The sequence below is a fragment of the Saccopteryx leptura genome, chromosome 10 (genome assembly GCF_036850995.1).
Source record: "Saccopteryx leptura isolate mSacLep1 chromosome 10, mSacLep1_pri_phased_curated, whole genome shotgun sequence".
NCBI classification, from domain to species: Eukaryota; Metazoa; Chordata; class Mammalia; order Chiroptera; family Emballonuridae; genus Saccopteryx; species Saccopteryx leptura.
Genome location: NC_089512.1, coordinates 56715055 through 56740560, shown reverse-complemented (window position 1 = coordinate 56740560; position 25506 = coordinate 56715055). Strand labels below are relative to the sequence as shown.

General features: G+C 52.1%; 3 protein-coding genes across 4 annotated transcripts in view; 1 reads left to right on the top strand and 2 right to left on the bottom strand.

The window, feature by feature from the left end:
• Positions 1-4864: 4864 nt before the first annotated feature.
• Positions 4865-8201, bottom strand: UQCC5 (ubiquinol-cytochrome c reductase complex assembly factor 5). Its single transcript, XM_066351425.1, has 2 exons — positions 7814-8201; positions 4865-5142 (listed from the first exon to the last, which is right to left on the bottom strand). The coding sequence occupies exons 1-2, from the start codon at positions 7962-7964 to the stop codon at positions 5051-5053; spliced, it is 243 nt and encodes an 80-aa protein (XP_066207522.1). The 5' UTR covers positions 7965-8201; the 3' UTR covers positions 4865-5050.
• Positions 8202-12608: 4407 nt separating this feature from the next.
• On the top strand, positions 12609-21919 carry NT5DC2 (5'-nucleotidase domain containing 2). Its single transcript, XM_066351926.1, has 14 exons — positions 12609-12915; positions 16820-17004; positions 17134-17208; positions 17453-17508; positions 17661-17754; positions 17952-18080; positions 18189-18249; positions 18328-18430; positions 18541-18642; positions 18838-18919; positions 21030-21116; positions 21194-21334; positions 21420-21484; positions 21567-21919. Exons 1-14 carry the CDS (start codon positions 12681-12683, stop codon positions 21826-21828), a joined length of 1677 nt encoding a protein of 558 aa, XP_066208023.1. The 5' UTR covers positions 12609-12680; the 3' UTR covers positions 21829-21919.
• The window catches only part of STAB1 (stabilin 1), a 27702-nt gene continuing 23998 nt past the window's right edge, over positions 21803-25506 (bottom strand). For both annotated transcript variants that reach the window (XM_066351924.1, XM_066351925.1), the window contains exons 55-69: positions 25297-25480; positions 24737-24886; positions 24542-24646; positions 24286-24393; positions 24010-24203; positions 23774-23918; positions 23558-23691; positions 23303-23468; positions 23102-23211; positions 22898-23017; positions 22668-22817; positions 22488-22592; positions 22261-22407; positions 22073-22189; positions 21803-21994 (exon numbers count right to left, since the gene is read on the bottom strand). In XM_066351924.1, the coding sequence (XP_066208021.1) occupies positions 21938-21994; positions 22073-22189; positions 22261-22407; positions 22488-22592; positions 22668-22817; positions 22898-23017; positions 23102-23211; positions 23303-23468; positions 23558-23691; positions 23774-23918; positions 24010-24203; positions 24286-24393; positions 24542-24646; positions 24737-24886; positions 25297-25480 (1992 nt within the window). In that variant the 3' untranslated portion in view covers positions 21803-21937. The remainder of the gene's footprint in view (positions 21995-22072; positions 22190-22260; positions 22408-22487; positions 22593-22667; positions 22818-22897; positions 23018-23101; positions 23212-23302; positions 23469-23557; positions 23692-23773; positions 23919-24009; positions 24204-24285; positions 24394-24541; positions 24647-24736; positions 24887-25296; positions 25481-25506) is intronic.

The window sequence follows — 25506 nt, the reverse complement described above, 5'->3', positions numbered from 1 at the left end:
AAATCAACACTAATATGTATATATTTTGCATTTTTTAAATATTTACTGATTTTAGAGGGGGTGGGGAGGAGTGGGAAGCATCAACTCATAGTAGTTGCTTCTCATATATGCCTTGACCAGGCAAGCCTGGAGTTTTGAAACAGCAACCTCAAAAAGTGTTCCAGGTTGGCACTCTATCCACTGCACCACCACCACAGGCCCAGCATACATATATTTAAAAAGAAGAAAATTCAAGGGAAGGTTAACACAAATTTTAGGTTAGTGATTCTCTCTAGGATGGAAGCAGGAAGGTGAGCCAGGGAAAAAACTCACAGCAGACAGATGTTAACTGATGGTTTTATTAGCATTTACAACTCTTCTTTGTAAAAGAGTGTGTTACATATTCTCTATATGTATCAAATATTACCTAATTTATTATGCAGCAGTCTAAGCAAAATGCCTGTGAGGTTCGGTTGACCGTCATTTTTTTTTTTTTCTTTTTTTTTTTTTTTGAAGCTGGAAACAGGGAGAGACAGTCAGACAGACTCCCGCATGCGCCCAACCGGGATCCACCCGGCACGCCCACCAGGGGCGACGCTCTGCCCACCAGGAGGCGATGCTCTGCCCATCCTGGGCATCGCCATGTTGCGACCAGAGCCACTCTAGCGCCTGAGGCAGAGGCCACAGAGCCATCCCCCCAGCGCCCGGGCCATCTTTGCTCCAATGGAGCCTTGGCTGCGGGAGGGGAAGAGAGAGACAGGAAAGCGCGGCGGAGGGGTGGAGAAGCAAATGGGCGCTTCTCCTGTGTGCCCTGGCCGGGCATCGAACCCGGGTCCTCCGCACGCTAGGCCGACGCTCTACCGCTGAGCCAACCGGCCAGGGCCTCCGTCATTTTTTTTTTTAATATTTATTGATTTGAGAGAGAGAGAGAGAAAGGAGGAGGAGCATCAATCTGTTCCTGTATGTGCCCTGGCCAGGGATCAAACCAGCAACCTCTGTGCTTCAAGACAATGCTCTTAACCAACTGAGCTCTCCAGCCAGGGCAGCCAGCAATTCTTGAGGTGATGCAAATGCACATGAAAACCACCTTCCTCTCCCTGGCTGCTGGTCATCACTGGTCTTCACACTCACTGCATCTCTGGGCAATGACTCTGAGCTTGCGGTAGGTAGTGCTTTAATGAAATATGAATAATCGGTGGCTTTTTATTTATACTGAGTTGGTTGTAACAAATGGGCTAACATTGGAGGGGGAAATCCCTAAATTTTAGGAAGAGATGTGTTTGACAGAGGTCATTTGCTTTTTATTCATGGAAGATAGAAACTATTTTGAAACTAGTCTTATTATTTATAGCTATTTTCTTGTTTGAAAAGATGTAGGCTGTAGGTTATCCAAGTGTGAAAAGATCCCTTTGCTTTTTCCACCAGTTGACCCAAACTTTTTCTGGGTCACATTGCAAAATCTCTAACAGACTGAGCCTCTAACTTAGCAGAAATCCAGGCATCCCCAAACTGCGGCCCCCTGAGGCCATTTATCCCCCCCCCCCCCCCCCCCCCGCTACACTTCCAGAATGGGCACCTCTTTCATTGGTGGTGAGAGGAGCACTGTATGTGGCGGCCTTCCAATGGTCTGAGGGACAGTGAACTGGCCCCCTGTGTAAAAAGTTTGGGGACCCCTGCTTTACGCTGTCAAGTTTGTTTCTTAGGGAAGGAGCAGCGTTTTGACCTTTATTTAGCAATGGTTTAAAAGTAATGTCTTTATCAGAGGGGTGTGAAACCTGTCCCCACTGCAGCCACTTAGCCTTCGTGCCAGTCCTCAAGGAATTCCAGCCCTTGAATGTTAACGGAACCAAGCAAGGGAAGGAGTTTTAACAATTCACAAGGAGCGCTTAATATGAGCAATGTTGTCCATCAAGAATTCTCATCACCCCAGCAAAATGTTTCTAGTGGCAGCTGGCAGAAATGTTATCTGCATAATTATACTGGTTACAATGATTTTCTTGTTCATATTTTATTTTTTAATTTTAGAGAGAGAGAACATTGATTTGTTGTTCCACTTATTTACGCATTTATTGGTTGATTGTTGTGTGAGCCCTGACCAGGGATCAAACCTACAACCTTGGCGTATCAGGACGGTGTTCTAATCAACTGAGCTCCCCAGCTGGGCCTACTTTTAAACCTTACTTTTCCGTCCATGATTAAATCTGAATTCTTCAAAAAGTTTATAATCGCTTGCCTAAAAAAAGGATTTCACTACCAATTCAGGCTGCACTGAAAAAGTATCCTGATTGATCCTCGAATTGTTTAGGAAATAGTTTATGAAGTAGATTCAGTGACGTTTTAGGAAAAAATAATTTTCCCACACATGCTGTCCCACAATGACCTGGGAAGTATTCATGCAGAGATAGGAAAACTATTAAAATACTTTAAGGGGGGGGGGGCACAAAGAAAACTAGATAGAAGGTGACAGAGGACAATCTGACTTTGGGTGATGCAACATAATTGAACGACAAGATAACCTGGACATATTATCTTTGAATATAAGTATCCTGATTTATTGATGTCACCCCATTAAAAAAATAAAATTATTAAAATTAAAAAAAAATACTTTAAGAGCAAGAGATCTGGAAAGTGCATTTTTATTTGTATTTAACAAATTGAGATTTTATTCTTGAAAACCTGCTCAAACTTTGGTTAAAAACAGTCTGTGGCCTTTTTGCCTGGGGCCACTTTCATTCAGCCCCTCAGCCTTCCACCCTGCTCAGTGGCAAAAGCATTAGGTGGCTTTACCAGTGTGTGAGACTAGTCTCAAAAAACCCAGATTTAAAAAAAAAAAAAAAGGCCTGGCCAGGCGGTGGCGCAGTAGATAGAGCGTCAGACTGGGATGCGGAAGACCCAGGTTCAAGACCCCGAGGTTACCAGCTTGAGCGCAGGCTCATCTGGTTTGAGCAAAAGCCCACCAGCTTGAATCCAAGGTCACTGGCTCCAGCAAGGGGTTACTCGGTCTGCTGAAGGCCCATATGAGAAAGCAATCAATGAACAACTAAGGTGTTGCAATGTGCAATGAAAAACTAATGATTGATGCTTCTCATTCTCTCTCCGTTCCTGTCTGTCCCTGTCTGTCCCTCTCTCTGACTCACTCTCTGTCTCTGTAAAAAAACAAAATTTAAAAAAAAAACAGCTTTAGCTTGACCAGGCGGTGGTGCAGTGGATAGAGCATTGGACTAGGACACGGAGGACCCAGGTGCAAGACCCTAGGTCGCCAGCTTGAGCATGGGCTCATCTGGTTTGAGCAAAGCTCACCAGCTTGAGCACAAGGTTGCTGGCTTGAGCAAGGGGTCACCTGGTCTGCTGGTCAAGGCACATATGAGAAATCAATCAATGAACAATTAAGGAGTTGCAACGAAGAATTGATGTTTCTCCTCTCCCCGTCTGTCCCTCTCCCTGACTCTGTCTCTGCCACACTCAAAAAAACAAAAACACAGCTTTACTGCCAGAGAAGAGGGCATCAATTTGGGGGACAGGACAATTTTATCAACTAAAAGTGAAGGGAATGAACTAGAAAAACCTGCAACTGTGCTAACCTGATATTGCCATCTTAGTTTGGACAAGTAGTGGATCAGTCAGATTTAACTGGGAAAACCTAAAAAATGAGAAAACCATATAAAGGTGACAGAAGTCTCCGTCATAGCTTGCTGCTGGAGTGCTGCCCCCATGCTTGGGAAAGAACCAAGCAATCTGGGCAGTAAGTAATTGCAGTGGACACAAAGGAACTTTTTGGGATGACAGTGGTATCCTAAAACTGAACTGGAATTGAGTGATTGATTTTTTGTGATATAGGAATTACACCTCAATAAAGCTGTTTTTAAAAAATCTTTGCCTACTGGGAAAAAAATCTACCATTAATACAATCAAGAAGAAAAAACTTACTCAAACTGTGGGGGCACTTAAAAAAAAAAGAAAAAAAAAGAAAAAACTTTCTACATATTTTTTTATTATCACAAAATATTCACTACTCCTTGAAGAACATTATTAACCCAATAGGTACTTTACTAGTTATTCTAGGTAGGATGTTGGCTATTACATATTATACTCATTTTTATTTTTGTAAGAATTATTGTATTCAACCATTAAAATGATATGATTTTCTTTTTCTGAAGTAGACTGCCCATTTTTTGAAGCTTTCTATATACTGAATTGAATTGCAATAAAATACCAGTTGTTGAGTTTAATAGATGATCAAAAACAATCAAAAACTAAGGAATAGCTAAGGAAATTATAAATGTAGACCTGCCTCTTTATTGCTAATATTTCACCTTTTATTTCAGTAGAGTCAAATTGACCTGACTCGGATATGTCTTTGTATCAGACACACTTGCCAAAAGTTCAAAAATGCCATTTGCTGGCAACTAGACAATGCAAATTCTTGATTAAATTGCCTAGAACCCTGGTCGGCAAACTGTGGCTCACAAGCCACATGCGGCTCTTTGGCCCATTGAGTGTGGCTCTTCCACAAAATACCACATGCAGGCGCTACCTTGATAAGGAATGTACCTACCTATAGTTTAAATTTAAAAAATTGGGCTCTCAAAAATTTCAATCATTGTACTGTTGATATTTGGCTCTGCTGACTAATGAGTTTGCGGACCACTGGCCTAGAATGTACTAGGCATGTAAGAACTATGTATTTTTTTGTTTCAAATTTATTTCTCCCCTAGAATGTAAAGGACAAATTGCTGTAGTACAGATAGACGACTGCACAAATGTCACAAGTAGAAGACATGGGATGCAGTTTTCCAAGCTTATTCAAAATCTTCAACGCAGACCTTAGAGCCAGGTGAACACCATCGATGATGCATGCACAAGGAAGGAGGGATTCGCTGGGATGTTAGCGATGCGTTTTTTGTTGTTTTAATCACAGTTTACATTCAGTATTATTTTGTATTAGTTTCGGGTGTACAGCACAGTGGTCAGACAATCATACACTTCACAAAGTGTTCCCCCCGACATGAAAATAAATGTATTTTTTAATGAATGTACATTTTTAAGAAGTTGAAATAGCAAAATTTCATATTCACTTCATTGACTGCTGAAGCTCGGTCTCTGAGGCACCCTCCAGCCTTCTCTGATACTGTCTTTCTGAAGCTTTTCTACGGTAGACATCATCTGTATTGAACAAAAATTTTACTTAGATTTTTAAGAAACTGAGGAATTAAAAATACTCAGATCTGGGTAATTTAATCAGTAGTCGCAGTTGGTCACTATATCTGAATCTCAACATTGTTTAATTCAATGCCAAAATAAACAATTTAAAACGAGTTAAATAAGGCTATGTTAATGGAGTTCTGGACTTTTAATAGGGTAAGAGTTGGTGTCTTCAAAGATAAGATCATGTCCTAGCATACATCTTAGCAGTACTTTAAGATTTGAAGACTTCCCCTCACTTCCTTTTCCCTCACAACTTCTCTTCTAAAACCATCCTTAACTGAAACCTGGCCCCTCAAAAGCACTTCCTGACCCATGGCTTTCGGCTGTTCCCTCTCCCACATCTGAGAACTCGGTGGGGAGCTGAGGTAAAGTTTCCTTGTTCTCAGCTGCTGCTTTTCCAGACTACTGATCCATCGCCCTCTTTCTTTAGGGCTTATGCCATTTGCCACCATCTTCTCTGCACTGGCACCTGCTCTCAATCACTCCCTTTCTATCACTAAAAACAGCACCTAGCTCAGGCTTCTTTGCCCAGTCCTGTGCCATGGTCCCAGACAACACCCCCCCCCCATGGGGATAAATCTCTAGCCTCCTTCACCTTCTCCACACAACCTCTGCCACCCATTGGCAGTCTTCCTCTGAAGAAATTCATTATGCTCTGACCACAACCTTTACTACTTTTCTAGCCCTTCTATCCTTGGACCTTTACCAACTTCTTCCCCAGGCCCCTAGCCCCTGAGTACCCTTCTCAGCCCCTCTCCTCAATTCCTGCCCAAATCAGCTGAAATTTCCTCTCTGATTTAATCCAGCTTCCTTCTCCAGGCCTTTCTGCTTGCTTTGCACTGTGGAGCCAACTAATGCATTTGACTGGGTCCACTGTGATGCCTGACAATCTTATTTTCTCAGCCATGATCCTGACCCTTTTTCAGCTACCGCCAAATGGCCATGAACTCTCCCAGAGAAAAATCATCCAGAAAGAACATATCCATCCGACTTCCAAGGGCTACTCCCACTGCCCTGCTCTGAGCCCATCCTCTCTCACCTTTTCAAGAACCAAGGTATTTCCAGCTTCTTTCCACCATCTTTCCTGACCAGATTTGCATGTCTTCCAGTCTCTCCAGGTGGGGGTAAGGGGACTTACCTCCCACTCACATAATAAACTTTCTGAATCTCCTGTCCTCTGTGATAACAAATGCTCCTGGTTTCCTGAGTCCTTCCAATCACCAAGCCCTGTCAGGACTAGGTCTTGGGTGTCTTTCAACTCCACCCACTTCTTGGCATCCCTTCTGTCCCCACCCTAGACCAAGCCACCACCTCAACCTGAACGAACACAAAGCCTAGGTGTTCTGCCAGTCTCCTCTCCACAAGAAGCCATTCTCCAGGTATTAATCCACTGCTACTTAAAACCCTTCAGTCCTTTGGGACATATCCTTGCTTTCTCAGTCCCTTTTTGGCCCTGCCCAGGCACCTTTCTAACCACCTCATCCCCCACTCTGCTCACCAGCTTCAGTTCCTCAAAGAGCATACTTTCACACCAAGGCCACCATGTCTGCTCTTACCACTGGCATGAGGCACTTTCAACTCCACAAACAAATGTTCCCGCCATCTGACTGACACCTACTCAATCTTCAGGGCCTACCTGACATGGTAACTCCTCCTGGAAGTCTTCCCTGCACCATCTAGTCCAGTTGGAAGTGCCTCACCCAAGACTTGCATGCCCCCCCTTCTCCTCAGAACACTAATCACACTAATGGTAACTGTCTTTATGATCTGCCTCACCTGTTAGAGCTCTTCTGGGGTGGGGGGCCCTCTGCTATGTTCATTATATCCTCTCATCAGCACTCATTAAATATCGATGAATGGATGAACGGAAGGACTAAATATCTTTAGAAAGCACTAAGGTAACAATTTTTTCTAAATGAGGGTTGGCAATTCACAAGTGATAACAGTGTTTCTGGAGAGACAAAACAGAGCAGATCTAGGGGTTGGCGAAGTCTTCCCAGAAAACTAGCCTGTTCAGAGCTAGTGCTCAGCAAAGCAATGTGAGGCATTCCGTTCAGTGCTGAGCCCTGGTAATGGTGACTCTGCCTGTAAAGACAGTGGTAATTAGCTAAGGCCAGGCAGACCAGCTCCCTCCCGGGTTTGAAGAGTCTAGAAAGAGGACTGGCCAGTTAACAGCAGTTTCCATGAATCCTCAGGATCCCATTCCCTTCTACTGTGTGGTGAGCAAGTCTGTTAGGCCCAAATAATGTCACCGGCAGGCTTGAGAGGAGGGTGTCCTGAGTGGAATCACGTGACACACACACACACACACACACACACACACCCCGAAAGGAGGGTGTCCTGAGTGGAATCACGTCACACACACACACACACACACACACACACACACACACACAGTCTCAAGGTTGGACGCCAAAGTGCCTTTTGTTGCCCCGGTTACAGGAGAGCCGGGGCCAGTCTCGAGGGCCCAGCTGCGGAACCGCACTTGCCCTCTTGACGGATAAAAGCAGTTCAGCACTCAGGGCAATGAGCGGTCTGCGACCTAAAAATGACTATCCCCCGGAAAATGGGTCCTGTGCCGCCTCCTGCCTTCCTGAAGTGAACCGGAGGCTGCTGCACCCCCACTTACAGAAGGTCTCCTGGCCCACGCGCACTTTAATCATGATCCACTCCATCGTTCCTCCCAGGACAAAAAAGAAGGGCAGAAACCTGTAGACGCCGAATCGCTGCTTTCCGGGCACCCGCTGCAGAACCCGCCTCACCTGGGCCCTGGAAAACATGCCCGACCGAGGTCGTGTAGAGGGGTACGACGGAACCAGAAGCAATGAGAACTGCCTCAACGCCTGGACTGAGAGCTCCTGGTGGAGCCGAGAACGTCCTGCCTGTCCTTGCCGAGTCCGGCGCTCGTGCCTGCCAGGCGGGGAGATCTTCAAAGCCCAGTGCTAAGCTCCAGGCCAGAGCGGCTCCACCAATCAGAGCCCGGTCGGGCGCAGGGCTCACCATAGACTGCATCAGAGTGCGCGTGCTCCGTGAGGCAGAGCCCGCTGGAGAGAAATTGCGCAGGCGTCTCAGCTCTGGAGGCAGGGAGGCGCAAGGGGCGGAGCCCTCACGTGGCCTCGGGTACGCAGGGTCCAGGGCCTCCCCTATGGAACTATGGTTGGGAGGTGACGGCTGTACCCTCTTCTCTACTACCGCCATCTTTTTTCTTTAACTCCTGTTAGAAGTGAGGACCCTTTCTGATGGACTAAACGTGTACTACATCATAATATATATTGCATTTTCGCAACGACTTGCATTTATTTCGGGGTCGTGATCGGTGACTAGCTTTATAAAAGTTAGAATTTGATCTGCATGCATTGTTAAAAGTTGAACTTTATCACAACAAAAGTCTAGGTACACATCTTAAGACAAACAACCCTAAAATTATTAAAAGCTACCCTGAGTGGGGGACTTATGTTATTCAGGGACTGTAGGTGCTTTTTATACATCATCTCATGCACAATAATCACAAGTGCAGAATGGTTCATGAGCATGAGCTTAAGCCCTGGCAAGGTAGCTCAGTTGGTTAGAGTTAGACTATCCTGGGACATGCCAAGGTTGCAGGGTTCCATCCCCCATCGGGGACAAAAGAATCAAATGAATAGATAAAATAAGTGGAACAACAAATCCATGTCTGTCTCTCTCCCACCCACCCTCCCTCCCTAGCTCTCAAATTAATTTTAAAAATTTTATATAAAACTACTTTTTTTCCTTTTTTTATATAAAACTACTTTTTAAGAAATTTTCCAGAATGAGCATATTGAAATAAAAATTTTAAGGTTAAAAAAAAATCATAGGCTTTGTCAAACCACATCCCTCCTCTACACATACAGTATTCGCTTAGAGCAGGGATCCCCGAAGTACGGCCCACAGACCGGCCCACAGACCGCATGCGGCCCCCTGAGGCCATTTATCCAGCCCCTCCGCACTTCTGGAAGGGGCACCTCTTTCATTGGTGGTCAGTGAGAGGAGCATAGTTCCCATTGAAATACTGGTCAGTTTGTTGATTTAAATTTACTTGTTCGTTATTTTAAATATTGTATTTGTTCCTGTTTTGTTTTTTTACTTCAAAATAAGATATGTGCAGTGTGCATAAGGATTTGTTCATAGTTTTTTTTTATAGTCTGGCCCTCCAACAGTCTGAGGGACATGAACTGGCCCCCTGTGTAAAAAGTTTGGGGACCCCTGCCTTAGAGAGTCTGTGCAATTCACTACACAAAATGGGAACCTTCCTCTGATGCTGCTAGGATTTAGAGAGATAATACAAATAAAGAATGTAACACAATGCCTGGAGTTAGAGGCAGATTTAACTGCAGGCACACACCCTAGGCCCCAACTTCGGAAGGGCCCCCCAGAACCCCAACTTCACACTTTTTTCTAATGACAAGTTTGGTTTCATATGTGCAATTTTAACATTAATAGTACATAATATTTTTTATTTAAAAATATGGTTGGCCCTGGCTGGTTGGCTCAGTGGTAGAGCGTCGGCCTGGCATGCAGAAGTCCCAGGTTCGATTCCCGGCCAGGGCACACAGGAGAGGCGCCCATTTGTTTCTCCACCCCTCCCCCTCTCCTTCCTCTCTGTCTCTCTCTTCCCCTCCCGCAGCCGAGGCTCCATTGGAGCAAAGATGACCCGGGCGCTGGGGATGGCTCCTTGGTCTCTGCCCCAGACGCTAGAGTGGCTCTGGTCGCAACAGAGCTACGCCCCAGAGGGGCAGAGCATCGCCCCCTGGTGGGCGTGCCAGGTGGATCCCGGTCGGGCGCATGCGGGAGTCTGTCTGACTGTCTCTCCCCGTTTCCAGCTTCAGAAAAATATAAAAAAAAAACAAATAAAAATATGGTTAACATGTATTTTTATTTTCCCTCCTTTTTAAGGGGCCCAATATTTTCTTCTACACCTGGGGCCTCGACTGACCTTAATCCACCTCTGCCTGGAGTATAATAACTGATTAATTAACATTAGTTATAATATAATAATGGCTTATTCAGCCCTAGCTCTTTATAAATATTCCTTAGCCTACTGAATCTTGCCTCTATTTTCATCACCTCCTTTTCTACAGGGAGAACTAAGAAGTTGAGATTAAGCCATGTAAAAGCAGAGGTGTGGGCCCTGGCCAGTTGGCTCAGTGGTAGAGCCATCGGCCTGACATGCAGGAGTCCCGGGTTCGATTCCTGGCCAGGGCACACAGGAGAAGCGCCCATCTGCTTCTCCACCCCTCCCCCTCTCCTTCCTCTCTGTCTCTTTCTTCCCCTCCCGCAGCCAAGGCTCCATTGGAGCAAAGTTTGCCAGGGCGCTGGGGATGGCTCTGTGGCCTCTGCCTCAAGCGCTGGAATGGCTCTGGTTGCAGCAGAGCGACACCCCAAGATGGGCAGAGCATCACCCCCTGGTGGGCATGCCAGGTGGATCCCAGTCGGGCGCATTGGGAGTCTGTCTGACGCCCCCCCCCCCCCCCCCGTTTCCAACTTCGAAAAAATACAAAAAAAAAAAAAGAAAAAAAACAACAACAGAAGTGTGACTTGAGATCCCTCATTCTTGCTGAATTGTGCTTTGAGAAGGGAAACAATGGGATAATCTAAGAAAACCAAATTAAAACTAAAGAGTCAGTAAGAGTCTGGTGATGTAGACACAAAATCTACAAAAACAGGCTAGAAAAGAGAGAGACCAGGGACCCTGGAGAGGGTCTTAGAGTCTGCAACTGAGCGGCCATGTGGAGGTGCTGCCTGGATAACCTGCCTTCTGAAGCCAACCCGTCCAACCACTCACATACACCCACCATTTAGTGCTCACTCCCATCTCTCTTAGTGACTCTAGGGGCCAGATATCACCGAGTGCCCATCTCCTGCCCAGATGGGGTTAACATGTGGCCAGTTCCTCACTGCCCACCTGTCTCACTGAGCCCTCAGGTGAGCAACAACCACCCACCCACCCACAGACCCGTCCTGCATCAGCACCTGGCCCAGGGACTGGTATATCTGTAGGTCTTCAGCCAACCACAGTAGATATCCAAATGTACTACACACCCTTAGGAAAGTGTCTAGATGGCCAGCTCTCCACTAACAGGGCCCATCCGGATTGGGTAGGCTTCCTTAGGGTCCAGTGCACGAACTGATTCAGAAAACAGATCTGAATAGCCTGACCAGGTGGTGGCGCAGTGGATAGAGCTTTGGACTGGGACGCAGAGGACCCAGGTTCGAGACCCCGAGGTCGCCAGCTTGAGTGTGGGCTCATCTGGTTTGAGCATAAGCTCTCCGGCTTGGACCCAAGGTCTCTGGCTCAAGCAAGGGGTTACTCGATCTGCTGAAGGCCCACGGTCAAGGCACATATGAGAAGGCAATCAATGAACAACCAAGGTGTTGCAACGAAAAGCTGATGATTGATGCTTCTCATCTCTCTGTTCCTGTCTGTCCCTGTCTATCCCTCTCGCTAACTCTCTCTATCTGTAAAAAAAAAAAAATTGATTCCTGTCCAATTCCTTTGAAATCCCCTGAAAACTTGCCACATAATAATATCCTCCCCCCCAAAAAAATTAATGTTTACAGGCATTATAAAAATAAAGATTTATTAAAAAAAAAAGAAGAAGAAGAAAGAAAAGAGAAAACAGACCTGAATAGAAGACATAAGGGTAGTGAGTGATTCCAAACAGGGAAGAGTAATTTCGTTGGAAAGTCTAACGACTTTGCCAGAAGAGACCAAGGGATCTCAAGACAGGGCCTGCGAGATGAAGCCAGGAGTGGGGCAAGTCGGTGCAGCCATCTGCTGATTAGAACCTCATAACCGCAGTGATTCCTGGCCCACGGCCCTAGAGTGCAAGGCCCAGTCGTCCTGCTGCGAGTTAAAAAGCGTCACCTGGATGAGGTACAGGGCGGGAGAAAAGGGGTTGTTTTCAGTGCCCGCTGTGCTGCTGCTCTCACCGTGCGTGGGGACGGCACCAGGGAGCGCGTGGTAAGCGCTCTTTATTCGCTAACAGAGTGCAATAGACCGTCTTCTGGCCTTCGAGCAAAGCTGGTCAGGGGCTGGAGGCGAAGAATCGACCCCCACAGCGGAACTGGGGGAGGGGTGGAAGAGCTAAGGTCAGAAGACTAGAGGTGGAGGAAGGGGCGGGAGGATCCCGGTGCGAAGGGGAGAAAGAGGACGACTGGACCCCGCCGCACCCTGGCCGTCCGGAGCCTCGCAGGGACGGCCGTTCTTAGGCCGACCTCCCGGGAGGGGGAACAGGAGAAGCCGCCAGTGCCCCCGTGGCGCCAAAGACTCGGAGGAGGGGGCTGGGAACCCGGCCCACCCCGTCCCGGGACCTCCCGCCCCCCCATGGGCCCAGGGGCGCGCCCATTGGCTGGCCGGTCTCTGTGCGCCGCGCCCATTGGCTAGCCGCAGAGAGGGGCAAGCGGCCACGGTGGCGGGCGCGCAGTCGGAGGGCGGTGGACGGGCCGACGGGCCGAGGGTTCTGCGGGCGGCGGGGATGGCGGGTGCGGGGTTGCGGGCGGCTGCCAGGCGCTGGCTGCCATGCCCAGGCCACGGTGGGCCGCGAGCCGCCTTGTCCTCGCCCTCCTGCCCCGGCTGTGGCCCCCCGGGTCCCAGCTCCCACTGCCCCGGCGCTCCGCGCTCTGCGCCAGCCCCGGTACCCGGCGGCGGCCGCGCCGAGCTCAGCTCTCACCTGTGGGCTCGTTACCAGGACATGCGAAGACTGGTGCACGGTGGGTGAGCCCGAGTGGAACGGGAGCCGGCTGGGGTGGTGTCCCGCGCGGCTACAGAAGTGCGCCCCAGCGGCAGACAGATGGATCTAGCGCCGGAGCACCGCCCCCCCAGCCGTCGGGGTGCCGCTCTGCGGGGAGAGAGCCCCAGTGCGGCTCGCTGGGGCCCCGAAGGCCGGGTGGCTCTTCGGGAGAGGCTTCACTGGGTCTTCTCCGGGCTTCTGGGGATGACCCGACGCCCAGAGCCAGCGAGCGGGAGGTTTGTTCGGCTCCGTCTGCAGAAGCTCGGGGTTCCGCCCGCCGGGAGGCCGCGGCGGAAACGCCCCCAGCCCCTTGTTCTCCTAGGGGCCCTTAGTTGGGGGCGGGAGTACTAGGGACAAAGCCAGCTGGCGGCGCTGGTCGGAACAGGTTCCTAGGGACTGGCCGACCTCGGCGAACGCCTACAAGACTTTCAGACACCTCTAGATTACTCTCTGGAGATCAGGAGCTCTCGGACCTGGAGGGGAAGGAGAACCGAGACCAAGTTACTTCGGTCTAAAAGGGTTGCTGCTTCCTTGACCGGACCCTCACTAAGCCTCGTGTAGTCTCTCTTCGTCTGCAATGGATTGAGGAGGCCTGAACCCTATTCTGAAGGGCCAGCTGGTGAGGCCCGAGTTGAGAGCCATGATATTTGTTCAGGGTACCCCTGGGACCCTTCCTCTGCAGCAGACAGATATGGTTTGGGTCTTGGCCTTATCACTGTCCAGCTGAATGGTACTCAGCAGGCCTCACCCTCTCAGACCCTCAGTGTCTTTTTTTTTTTTAATATTTTATTTATTGATTTTTTTAGAGAGAGAGACAGAGAGAGAGAGAAGGGGGAGGAGCAGGAAGCATCAACTCCCATATGTGCCTTGACCAGGCAAGCCCAGGGTTTCAAACCCGCGACCTCAGTGTTCCAGGTCGACGCTTTATCCCACTGCGCCACTACAGGTCAGGCCCCCTCAGTGTCTTAAGGCAGTAATTTTCAGCCCGTGTGCCTCAAGAATTTTTAAAACATGCAGTGCTTGAGTATTTAGGTAGGGACATTGACCTTTTTTCCCTTGGATTGTCAAATAAAAACAGCCAACACAATAGCTATCCAGTATGAATGAATCAAAATTATACCTGGTTTTTTTTTGTTTTTGTTTTTTGTTTTGTTTTTTGTTTTTTTGTCAGATTGGCAAAAATATGTTTTTTGGTGTGCCGCAGAATTGTAGTAATTAGTTTATTGTGCCATGAGATGAAGAGGGTTGAAAACCGCTGTCAGGGTGTAAAACACAGTCCTGGGATTTTTTCACAGGGTTGTGGTAATGGCTCAGACCTAGGCCGAGAAGGAGCAGGGGAGCTTCCGGAGGAGTCCCCAGGGGTGACAGGGCTTTCATTGTCTGATAAGACGAAGTGGCCCTGTCTGGAAAATTCCAGCTAACTGTGTGGAAACCTGGGAGTAGGGGGTGGACTGGATCACCTCTTGAGAGGCTAAAGGCAGAATGGTAAAGACCCCCGAGGAATGAATGATGGTTTTGAAGCCAGTGGACCTCTATTGGGATGCTATTTAAGAAAATGTTTGTGCTCTGGACCTGGTTAAGACCCCCCCTGTAGAGCAGCTTGAGAAGCCTACCTCATAAGTCTTGGGGGAGGGACCTAGGAAGGTCTGTTGGGCTTTGTCTCTCAGGGCCCACACGGATCTTCAGATCTTCACGGAGACACCCAAGTTCCTCTTGATGTGAAAGGGCAAGGTCATTTCCAAAATGCCAGGGTGAGTGACAGGATGAGCTAGCCTTCTGGGCCCCTTCTAATTCCAGCCAACCTAACTCCACTTCTGACTAGGTTTTCTGGGGGAAATTCTGGGCATTGGGGTATACCTTCAACTAATGCCTTTGGGGAAAACTTTGCCAGGGAACCAGGCCCAAGGCCACCCCACCTCACCCCCAACCCCCTGCCTCCTGCTTTAGTAGCTGAGGAGCAGAGTGATTAAGGTGGGTGGGGTGCCCAAATTCAGATCTCAACCCCACTGTCTACTATAGGGATTGACCTTGGAACCTGTAGCTTTGGAAGCTAGGGCTGAGGAGGAGAAAGGAGGGTAGAGGCTGAGCAGTGAGACCAGTGAACTTGGAAGGCCAGAGTGAGTAAGGAGCACATCCTGCTCACCTCTGCCCTATGCACTATAGCCCTATGAATGGGAGTGGGACCTTGTTGCCCCAGAGCTATGGTTTTTTGTGTGTTTTTTTCAATCTAGAAGTTGGGTCAGTAGGCCAGGCCCTGTGGACTGCTTCCCCATCCTGCTTTGTTCCTAGGAGAATTGTCCATCCCTGGGAACATCCTCGAGGGCAGAGGCGAAAGCCTGGACTTGGCCAGAATTCTGCCCACAGGGGGCTGCACTGCCAAGTAGATGGGTCCCCCCCACTCCATTGTACCAAGAGTCACAGTTGGTACCCAAGAACTCAGGACCGTGTGAGGGCAAGGCCCAGCGTACTATTAACACCAGATGAGGGTTCACCTCAGAAGCGGCTCCCTACAAGGCTGAAGTCCGCTGTGTATCATGTGCATCCAAGTGAGGAGTGTTTTGTCTGGCCAGGAATCATCTTTGAAGCAGCTGCTCTGTGCCAGGCCTAGGTTGGCCTGGAGCTACAGAGGAACCAGCCACACCTGTTCCCCCACCCACACCCTGCAGCTGGCTCCAAAGGAAAAGGTAGGGGTAGAGCCTGCATTTTCTGAGAGCTCATCAGCAAGTGTGTGCCTCTGAGCACAGGCAGCTAGCTTCCAGGCATGCTTTGGCTTCTGCTTCGAGGACAGAACTGATTGTGGCAGAAACAAATTCCCTAGAGGTTTGGGCTTCAGCCACAAGCTTGAGATCTTAGGAAAGGAGCCCCTGCAAGACAGTGTCCTGTGCACTTTGTCCTGCCTGCTCCCCTTTCCCTGCAACCTCTGTTCCCTGAGTGATAGGGGGAAATCCAGACAGGGAAGTGATGGGCTCCAGAGGTGCATTGCCCACCTAATCCTACATTTACCAAAGGTTCAAAGTGGAATGCTGCACGGACACATTCCATATGAACCTCCTAGTAATTTTGTAGGTTGGTGTGATTGTTAATCCCCCTTTGGAGACAAGGAAACAGGCCCAAAAGGTGAGGTGACTTTCCTGAAAGTACATCCAAGAGAAAGAGAGCTTGGTCTGGTCTCTCTGACTTCAAAACCTATGCCCTTTTCCCATTTACCTCCCCTATTATACAGATGAGCCCGCTCTGCACTGTGTCCCGCTCAGCACCCCTGAAGCAGGCAGGGGCTTGGAGGGGTTATGACTGCATCCATAGATGGAACAGCCTGGGTAATGGCCCAGAACCCGACATCACACGTCCTGCCTGTCGTAATTAGCAATGTTCCCTGGCTAGAGGCAGCAAATGTCATTATGTGAGCTGGCAAGCAGTTTAAGATTAAGACATCTTATTAGGCCTTGTTCTGAAGGCTGGCAGGTGCTAGAGCTGGGAGCATGAGTGGCAGAGGAGCTACCCAAAACTACCCACTCTGATAATGTTCCTAAGTCCCAATCCCAGCTTTGGGTGAGGTAGAAAGGGGTCTGCACTTAGCCATATGTCCAGAAGGGCTTATGAGAGCCTGGAAGATGCACAGCCTTGGTGCACCTGGTGGGCTGCAGATAACCCAGGACCCCCCTGAGGTAGCTCTAGCCAGTGCCAGCTCTGTGTTACCCCAACCACGTGATCCTGGGCAAGGGACTTCTCTTAGCCTCTGCAGTTTGACCATTTGCAGCATTGGGCTAAGAGTACCATGCTGGCGTGTTTTGTGAGGCTCCCAGGCTGAGCACTTGGAAAGTTCTCAGTAACCATTTGCTCCTGCCATGATCAATATCATCTTCACCTGCATTTCTTTCCTTTAGATCTCCTGCCCCCAGAGGTCTGCAGTCTCCTGAACCCAGCAGCCATCTATGCCAACAATGAGATCAGCCTGCGTGATGTCGAGGTCTATGGCTTTGACTATGACTACACGCTGGCCCAGTATGCAGACGCATTGCACCCAGAGATCTTCAGTGCTGCCCGTGACATCCTGATTGAGCACTACAAGGTAAGGCTGGCCAGGCAGGGTTCCCAGGCCCTCAAGAACAGGTGGCTGAATTAATTTCCCAAGGGAGCTGCCCAGCCAGCAGATTTGGCGGTGCCACTGACTCAGGCCTGGTTCACGTTCCCCCAACAGTACCCAGAGGACATTCGGAAGTATGACTACAACCCCAGCTTTGCCATCCGTGGCCTCCACTATGACATTCAGAAGGTACGTAGACCACTGACTCCCCCGGCCCCTTCTTACTGGTGTATCAGCCACTTTCTTGATTCCCCATCCCCTGTGAAGGGATCTCACCTAACCCCTTGGCTTCATAGCTGTAGCTTCTTGGCATGTACATAATCTCTTCAGTACCATCCAATTGGGGCTTCAGCATGGGGAGTAGAAGAGGCTAGCTCATGACCGATGGCAAACTCCTTTCTCACTGCCCAATCCACTGCATTGGTGCCCCCAGAGCCTTCTGATGAAGATTGATGCCTATCATTATGTGCAACTGGGGACAGCCTATAGGTCAGTGTTGATTCTGCCCTGACCCCATTGTAGTCCACCGCTCCATGTCCACACAGTCCGTCCTGCCTCTCCCCTCCCCCCACTGTCCCACATGCTGTGCTTCAGCCTGGGTTCAGGACCGCTTTGGACTGATGATTCTGGCACCCACCCAGGGGCCTACAGCCTGTGTCAGATGAAGAAGTGATTGACCTATACGGGGGAACCCAGCACATCCCACTGTACCAGATGAGCGGCTTCTACGGCAAGGTACTCATGTTGCTGCTCAGGGCACTCTACTCAGTGATCTCACCGTGGCTGTTGGCTCACTGGGAGGCTGTGCCCACACCTCTGACCCAGGGACTGTACCCTTCTACTAGTGTCCCAAGGGAGATTCAGAGGCCTTGGCCTCCAGAGCTGGAGGTTGTGGGGCTGGAGGGGGTGCTGAAATGGTGCCCCCTCTCCAGGGTCCCTCCATTAAGCAGTTCATGGACATCTTCTCCCTGCCGGAGATGGCACTGCTGTCCTGTGTGGTGGATTACTTCCTGGGCCATGGCCTGGAGTTTGACCAAGCACACCTCTACAAGGATGTAACGGTGAGGATGCTGGGCTTATTCAGCATGGCAGGGTATGGGGAAGTCTTGCCACAACAGGGCAGTCCCTCTTGGTCCCCACTGCACTCTCACTGTCTCCACTGCCCCCAGGATGCCATTCGAGATGTGCATGTGAAGGGGCTCATGTACCAGTGGATCGAGCGGGACATGGGTAAGGGTAGACAGGAGCTGCAGTGCCTGCCGGGGCAGGGGGCAGGGCTAGCTCTCACAGATGCATCTCCCCTGTTAGAGAAGTACATCCTGAGAGGGGATGAGACGTTCGCTGTCCTGAGCCGCCTGGTGGACCATGGGAAGCAGCTGTTCCTCATTACCAACAGTCCCTTCAGTTTCGTGTGAGCCCCACCCCACTGTGGGAGGAGGGAGCAGGTGGGAGCCAGGTAAGGGCATAGTGGCCCAAGCCTCCTCAGACCATCTGTCCTACCTCTGCCCCATTTCTGTCCAGGGACAAGGGAATGCGGCACATGGTGGGCGGCGACTGGCGCCAGCTCTTTGATGTGGTCATCGTCCAGGCGGATAAGCCCAGCTTCTTCACTGACCCCCGCAAGTATGGGCCTGGCCAGGGTGATAGGGCCAGGAAGTGGGGACTAGCCTTTGTTCACAGCCCTGCGTGCTTGGGGTGGGGACACCCCCTTGCTGACATGTGGCCCACATGAGCAGGTGGGCCTTTGCAGAGTGGGAGGGAACCCAGTTCATGGTCTTGCCAGAGACCATGAATCAAGCCGTTGACCCTGCACCCTAGGCCTTTCAGGAAACTAGATGAGAAGGGCTCGCTCCAGTGGGACCGTATCACCCGCCTGGAAAAGGGCAAGATCTATCGGCAGGTGAGGGCCATCTTGGTGGGAGCAGCACCTGGGTGGGGGGCACACAGGGCTAACCAAAGGTGGTGGCATTGCCTCCTGGACCCTGACCAGCCACTATCCATCTGCTATGGGTCTGTCCCGTTGTGCCATGGGCCTGTTTCTGAGGCACCAGGGAAGGGCTCTCAGGACACAGAACCAGGCAGTGCAGAGAGAGCTTGGCCTATGGGTCAAGTTGCCTTCATTTGAATTCTAACTCCACTCCTGGTTGGCAGAGAGAGTCTCACTGAATTAGTTGGCCTCTCTGTGACTTCCTTTCCTCATGTGTAAAGAGATACGATACTCGACCTCAATTGTGTCAAAGCCTTAGACTGGGTAGGCATTTACGAAATGCCCAATAAATGGCACTGTTAATATTTAGGGCTGAGCACTCTTGCAATCGGATAAGCCCGGTTGGGGTCCATGAGCTGGGCTGGTGGGACACGTGGCGCAGCTTGTAGGCCTCTGAGGAGACCTCCTTTCCTGGCTGGCTAAGAAGATAAGGGGCGGGGGTGGGAGGGGGAGGGGGGGAGCTGCAGGGTGGCTGAGCTGGAGGTCATTAGGCATTTGGCCCTGGATGAAATGCGGAAATCCTGGCTGAGCTGGTAAAGCAGGGCTTCTTGGGGGCAGGGGATCTAGAAACTGGGGGAGGGAGGAAGCCAGCTATTGGGCCGGGGGCACAGCCACAGGCAGCAGTCTTTTTTTTTTTTTTTTTTTTTTTTTTACAGAGACAGAGAGGGATAGACAGGGACAGACAGGTAATGAAGAGATGAGAAGCATCAATCATTAGTTTTTCGTTGCGCATTGCGACACCTTAGCTGTTCATTGATTGCTTTCTCATATGTGCCTTGACCATGGGGCTACAGCAGACTGAGTGACCTGTTGCTCAAGCCTGCGACCTTGAGTCCAAGCTGGTGAGCTTTGCTCAAACCAGATGAGCCTGCAGTCAAGCTGGCGACCTCGGGATCTCGAACCTGGGTCCTCTGCATCCCAGTTCAACGCTCTATCCACTGTGCCACCGCCTGGTCAGGCCAGGCAGCAGTCCTGAGGTACCCAGTGCAGAGGCTTGGCCTGCAGGCAGCGCTGCCCCCCAAGTCTTCATGGCCCTCTCTGGTGCAGACTCATCTCAGCTATGAGGGCCACACTCTCCTTTGTCTTAGCATCTTGGCAGAGCCTGAGGAGGGTCATGCACCTTTGTCGGAATGTGACCTTTTCTTTGGCAGCTTTCAGATTTTTCCTTACACCTGACGTTTTGAAGTTTGTGTGTTGGATCCTGTTTCGTCCTCTTTTTCTCTCTCCCCTTCTCCCTCCCTCTCTGTCTCCTGTTGGCTGGAACCTCAGGCACCATCCTTTCTGACTCGGCACCTGCACCTCAAGATCCTCTCTCTTGGTTCATTCAGGACACATCCACTCTGCCCATCTTACCTTTCTCTTCTGCAGGGTTCCCTGAACCTCACCTCTCCACTTGAGAACCTTTCAATGATGAAGTCTTTCACAGCCACCTCGGGCCCCTGGGCCTCTGTGCACAGAGCGCTCGAACTCCTGCCCCTCCCCCCCCAGGGGCTGTGGCGCTTCCTGCTCTGGCCCCTCCCACTCCCACTGTTGTGCTCTGCTGGGAGCTTCCTCTGTTGTGTTTGAGCCTAGCTGCGTGTTTTCATCTTTTCTCCAGCCTTGGTGCAAGGGGGGCAGATGGCCTCACAGGTCTGCCATTGGTCAGCTGGGTCCCTCTGGGCTCAGACCGGGGAGGCAGGGAGGACTTCAGGGCCATGGGGTCGCTGCTGCAATTTGTTTCCCACAGAGCGTGGACTCAGTCCCTAGCCTGGGGTGGGTGTGAGACCACAGGGAGGGGAGGCTGTGGAGGCACAGGGCACCATGCCAGGCCTACAGGAGACCTTCCTGCAGCAGGCAGGCTCTATTCCTTATGTGAGTGGCAGTGGCAAGGGCCAGAGCCCAGAAGGGACAGTGAGGCCACGGGAAAGGTCAACCCAGCAGTCCAGCTGAAAAGGCTTCACTGCCCCTGGGGATTTGGGAGAGCAACATGGGAACCCGTTGGGCACAGTGGGCTCAGCGTGTCCCCCTCCCCACCTCTCCCCAGGGAAACCTGTTTGACTTCCTGCGTCTGACAGAATGGCGTGGCCCCCGTGTGCTCTACTTCGGAGACCACCTCTACAGTGACCTGGCGGTGAGAGGGGCAACACTGGGCCACGGGGCAGGGAGGGAGCCCCCAGCTGGTGTTGAGCTTTGTCCCTCACCCCCCAGGATCTCATGCTGAGGCATGGCTGGCGCACTGGAGCCATCATCCCCGAGCTGGAGCGGGAGATCCGCATCATCAACACGGAGCAGTACATGCACTCGCTGACTTGGCAGCAGGCGCTCACGGGGCTGCTGGAGCGCATGCAGGTATGGGGCTGGCCAGGACGTCCCCGGGATGGGTCTAGGGCTGCCGCCTGGGTACACACATGCAGTGCACACCTGTCTCCCCCAGACCTACCAGGATGGCGAGTCACGGCAGGTGCTGGCTGCCTGGATGAAGGAGCGACAGGAGTTGAGGTGAGCAGGGTGGGGCCAGGGCAGGGTCCTGGCCTGCCCCACCTTGTGCGGCCCCTCACGTGCCCTGTGTGTCCCTCCCCAGGTGTATCACCAAGGCCCTGTTCAACGCTCAGTTTGGGAGCATCTTCCGCACCTTCCATAACCCCACCTACTTCTCGAGGCGCCTTGTGCGCTTCTCCGACCTGTACATGGCCTCCCTCAGCTGTCTGCTCAACTATCGCGTGGACTTCACCTTCTACCCGCGCCGCACGCCCCTGCAGCACGAGGCGCCGCTCTGGATGGACCAGCTGTGCACTGGCTGCATGAAGACACCCTTCCTCAGCGACATGGCCCACATCCGCTGAGGGCTCCTTTATTGTCCAGAACAGGCCCAGCCCCTCCTGCCTGCCCACTCTGGGCCTCTGTCCAGATGGGCAATAAAGTGGTCTCTCTCCAGCTCGTGCCTCTGCTGTGTCACTTTACTGCGAGGATCCTATGGGTGTCAGGGAAGTCCTCCTCCAAGAGTGAGTCCTGCAGGGAGGACTATGTGTGGCTGGGCCTAGACCAGGCCCTGGGTCCACTTCCACATTCTCCCACCCCCACACTCACATCAAAGGGCTCACAGAAGGCATCTTGGCTGCCAAAGACAGGGTTGGGCACAGAGACCAGGGTTGGGCTGGTCCCTTCCTGCCATGGAGAGAAGTCATCCTCAGCATCATCTTCTGCCTAAGAACAGGTGAGTGGTGGGGTTTTCAGCAAGCTCCATGGACACCAACCCCATCCCAACCCAGTGCTACCTGGAAGACAGAGAAGCCAAAGCCTGTGGACTTGTGTCGAGCACGGACATAAACAGCTCCAGCCACCAGGCCCAGCAGTGTTACAGCGGCTACTGTAGCCCCCACACCTGCTGCCACGGGTGGGGCTTCAGGTGCTACCACTGCCCGCTGCAAACAAGGAGAATGTTGAGGACCTGGCCAGGCTGTCTCCTTTCCTCTTGCAGCTCTGCCCCCCCCCATCAACTCACAGGCTGTGAGGGTGCCAGGAGGGGGTTGGCCAGAGCGTGGATGATGCCGTTGAAGGCCACGATGTCCCACACTAGGACATGGCTAACCACAACTGCCCTTGGGGCCTGCAGGGAGACCAGAGTCAGGCTCAGTGGGTGAGAGGACCAGGGTCAGTGGGGAGGGACAGTGGCTAGACTTACCACAGGGGCCAAAGAACTGTTGGCAGGGCCTCTGTCACTGATGACGAGGCTGAGGCCTGAGTGGGAGGGAAGCAAGGTACCCTGGCTGACATTGGTGCTAAGGAAGGTAGTATTGGAGGCATGCAGCTCCAGGTCTGGGCCACTCAGTGTCTGTGGGCAAAGCAAAGGCCACTCACCCTGTTGGCCTGGGTCAGCCAGAGAGAGCAGGCCATATACCCCCTGCTAGTTACCATGTTGCCCACAAAGCCTTCATTGACAGGGACAAAGAGCGTCTTGTAGGTACGTTCATCATCCAGGAAATCCAGGAAGTCGAGACCTCGAGGAGTGGCATTAGCATAGTCCAGCAGCATCTAGGAGGGTGGGGAGAAAGGGCTGCAAGCAGGCTCCCTCCCCAGGGAGCCCAGCTACCCCAAACCCCCTGGGCCCCTGCATACCCCATAGAAGGTAGAGAAGTTGGCAGTGGTGGCCAGTACATCAAGCAGCTTCCCATTGCATGTGCCAGTCCCGTCACCCACAAAGCCATTGCGGCATCGGCAGACCACGTCTGTGGGAAACAGGGTTCAGCAGGTTGGGGGCTGGTGGGTCGGTGGGAGGGGGTGGGGCTGAGGAGTGAGGCATGGTGAGGGTGGCTGCACCTTGCATTCGGTAGCAGTAAGCATCCCAGTGCTCTGACAGGTTCTCCCGGGTGCCCAGGCTGACTACCCCCACCTGACCAGCACCACAGTCCGCCTCAGGGAAAACGACAGGGTGGGCAGCCGAACCGTTGGCCAGCCAGCCCACAAGGCACAGGTGGAAGCCTAGCTGTAGGAACAGGAGGGAATTTTTGAGACCCAAGGCCCAACTCAAGGGGCTCCCACAGGCTTCTCTCCATGCTCCTGAGCCCCACGCACCTGCTGTGCAGCAGAGAGCTGAGGAAGAGAAGCAAGGACAGCTCCCTGGCCCCTACATGCTGCCTCAGCCTCTGAGAAGTTCAGACCATTAGGGCCACTGGTGGCCTGGAGGTGGAAGACACCAGCCCGTTTCTCTGTAGAAGGAAGGATGCAATGCATGGTCAGCTGAGACACTGAGGTAGGGCATGGGCACTGGAAGCAGGCAGGAAAGCATACCCTGGAAGTGCAGGTCAGTACACACAGCATCCACATGACATGGTGGGGGCTGGCCCAGGCAGCGGTCCACAGGTGGCTCGGGCTCCTCCAGACACTGCAGTCCATCACCCACATAGCCGGCATGGCATGCACAGCGCCGTGTGTTCTGGGGCAGGAGAGCAGGTGGGCATCCTTCAGAGACTTGGGGATCCACTCTGGGACCTCCCCACCCAGCTGCTGCCTCCCCTCCTGCTCACTGGGCCAGTACTCAGGCAATCAGCATGCTCGCTGCAGCCCCCTCGGTGGCCATCTTCACAAGGGTTGCGGGCTCGGCAGCTCCAGCCATCACCCTCATAGTCTGGCAGGCAGGTACAGGTGACCACTGTGCCTACCTGGCTGCAGTTGGCATGCTCGCTGCAGCCACCATGCCCGTCCTGGCACAGGTCTGCCACTGGGAGCAAGAAGAGAGTGATCGGACCAGGTGGCAGGAGGGGAATGGAGCCTCCACCTCATGTCCCCATCCACCTGCTCACCTGTGCACGTGCGGCCATCCCCTTCGTAGCTCAGGCTGCATTCGCAGCTATTGCCTGCACGACATACTGCCTGGGGTGCACAGGGTGGGACACACACAGGCTGCAGATCTGTCCCCCAGGGCCACCCCATAAAACAAGGTTAGTAGCTGTCTTCCTGGATGCCCCCAGATCCCCTCCCACTCGGTGTCTGCACCTGGGTCTGCAGTTGCAGTATGCACTGGTGTGTGCAGGGTGGGCACAAGCACAAGTCACTCACCCATCTGCACCTCACAGCGTGGCCCAGTCCAGCCCTCATCACAGAAACAGGAGCCAGAGCCCCCAAGGCCCTCATCACAGTGGCCATGAGAGGTGCAGCGACAGGCTGCAGGAAGGGGCAAGCAGGAGGATGGAGTTGGCACATGGGCCAAGGGAGGCAGGGCAGGGCAGGGCAGGGTAGGGTAGTGCAGCCCACCTTGGCAATGGGGCCCAAAGGCCCCTGGGGCGCAGAGTTCACATGCTGTCCCAGAAAACCCCGAACGACACCTACACTTCCCGCTGCCGCTCATGCCATCCATACACACACCATGGTCACTACAGGGGTGGCTGGTGCCCCCAGGGCAAGCTAGGGTATGAGGAGGGAGAAGTCAAGTGGGGCCAGAGGCTCTCAGCAGGACCTCCCACACACTAGTATCCCCAGCCCAACCACACCATCCACCCACCCAGTGGCAGCCTAGGCTCTTCCAGAAGCAGCAACCCACCCAAGTCCACATGCTGCCAAGAATCCTCCAAGTGCCCAAGCTCTGGACAACACTCAGACCCCCCCCCACCCCAGCACACCTCACCAGGTCCTGAACTATCTACAAACCCATCCTACCTCTCAAAGCATTCTCTTCTAGTAAAATCTACCTGCCCTCACCCCAAAACTTTCCCAGACCCTAACCACCCCAACAACTCTCAGAAACAGTGGCCAGAGCTGTGCAGTTGGTGGCCAGAAGTGCTCATCAGCAGTATCTGCAACTCCAGGATGCTCACCTCGACACTCACTGCCATAGTGACCAGGGCAGCAGCTGGGCTTCCAGGTGGTGATGACACAGTTGCGGTGGCAGCCACTGCCCAGAACTTGGGGCTGGCCCCAAAGGCTGTGCAGTGCCAAGGAGCGCAATGGAGGGGATGCCCAGTACTTTGTGAAGTAGCGCCAGCAGGCCTGTGGGCTGCCCTGAGCCAAGAGAAGTCAGGCTGCAA

Bases quoted from the DNA above. Each gene is read 5' to 3' on its own strand.
- UQCC5 (XM_066351425.1), bottom strand. From the start codon at position 7,964: ATGTTTTCCAGGGCCCAGGTGAGGCGGGTTCTGCAGCGGGTGCCCGGA. The intron at 5,143-7,813 runs GTAAGTGGGGGT...TGTTCAATACAG, and splicing joins CGTGGGCCAGGAGACCTTCT to ATGATGTCTACCGTAGAAAA.
- NT5DC2 (XM_066351926.1), top strand. From the start codon at position 12,681: ATGGCGGGTGCGGGGTTGCGGGCGGCTGCCAGGCGCTGGCTGCCATGC. The intron at 18,250-18,327 runs GTAAGGGTAGAC...CTCCCCTGTTAG, and splicing joins GTGGATCGAGCGGGACATGG to AGAAGTACATCCTGAGAGGG. The intron at 18,920-21,029 runs GTGAGGGCCATC...ACCTCTCCCCAG, and splicing joins AGGGCAAGATCTATCGGCAG to GGAAACCTGTTTGACTTCCT.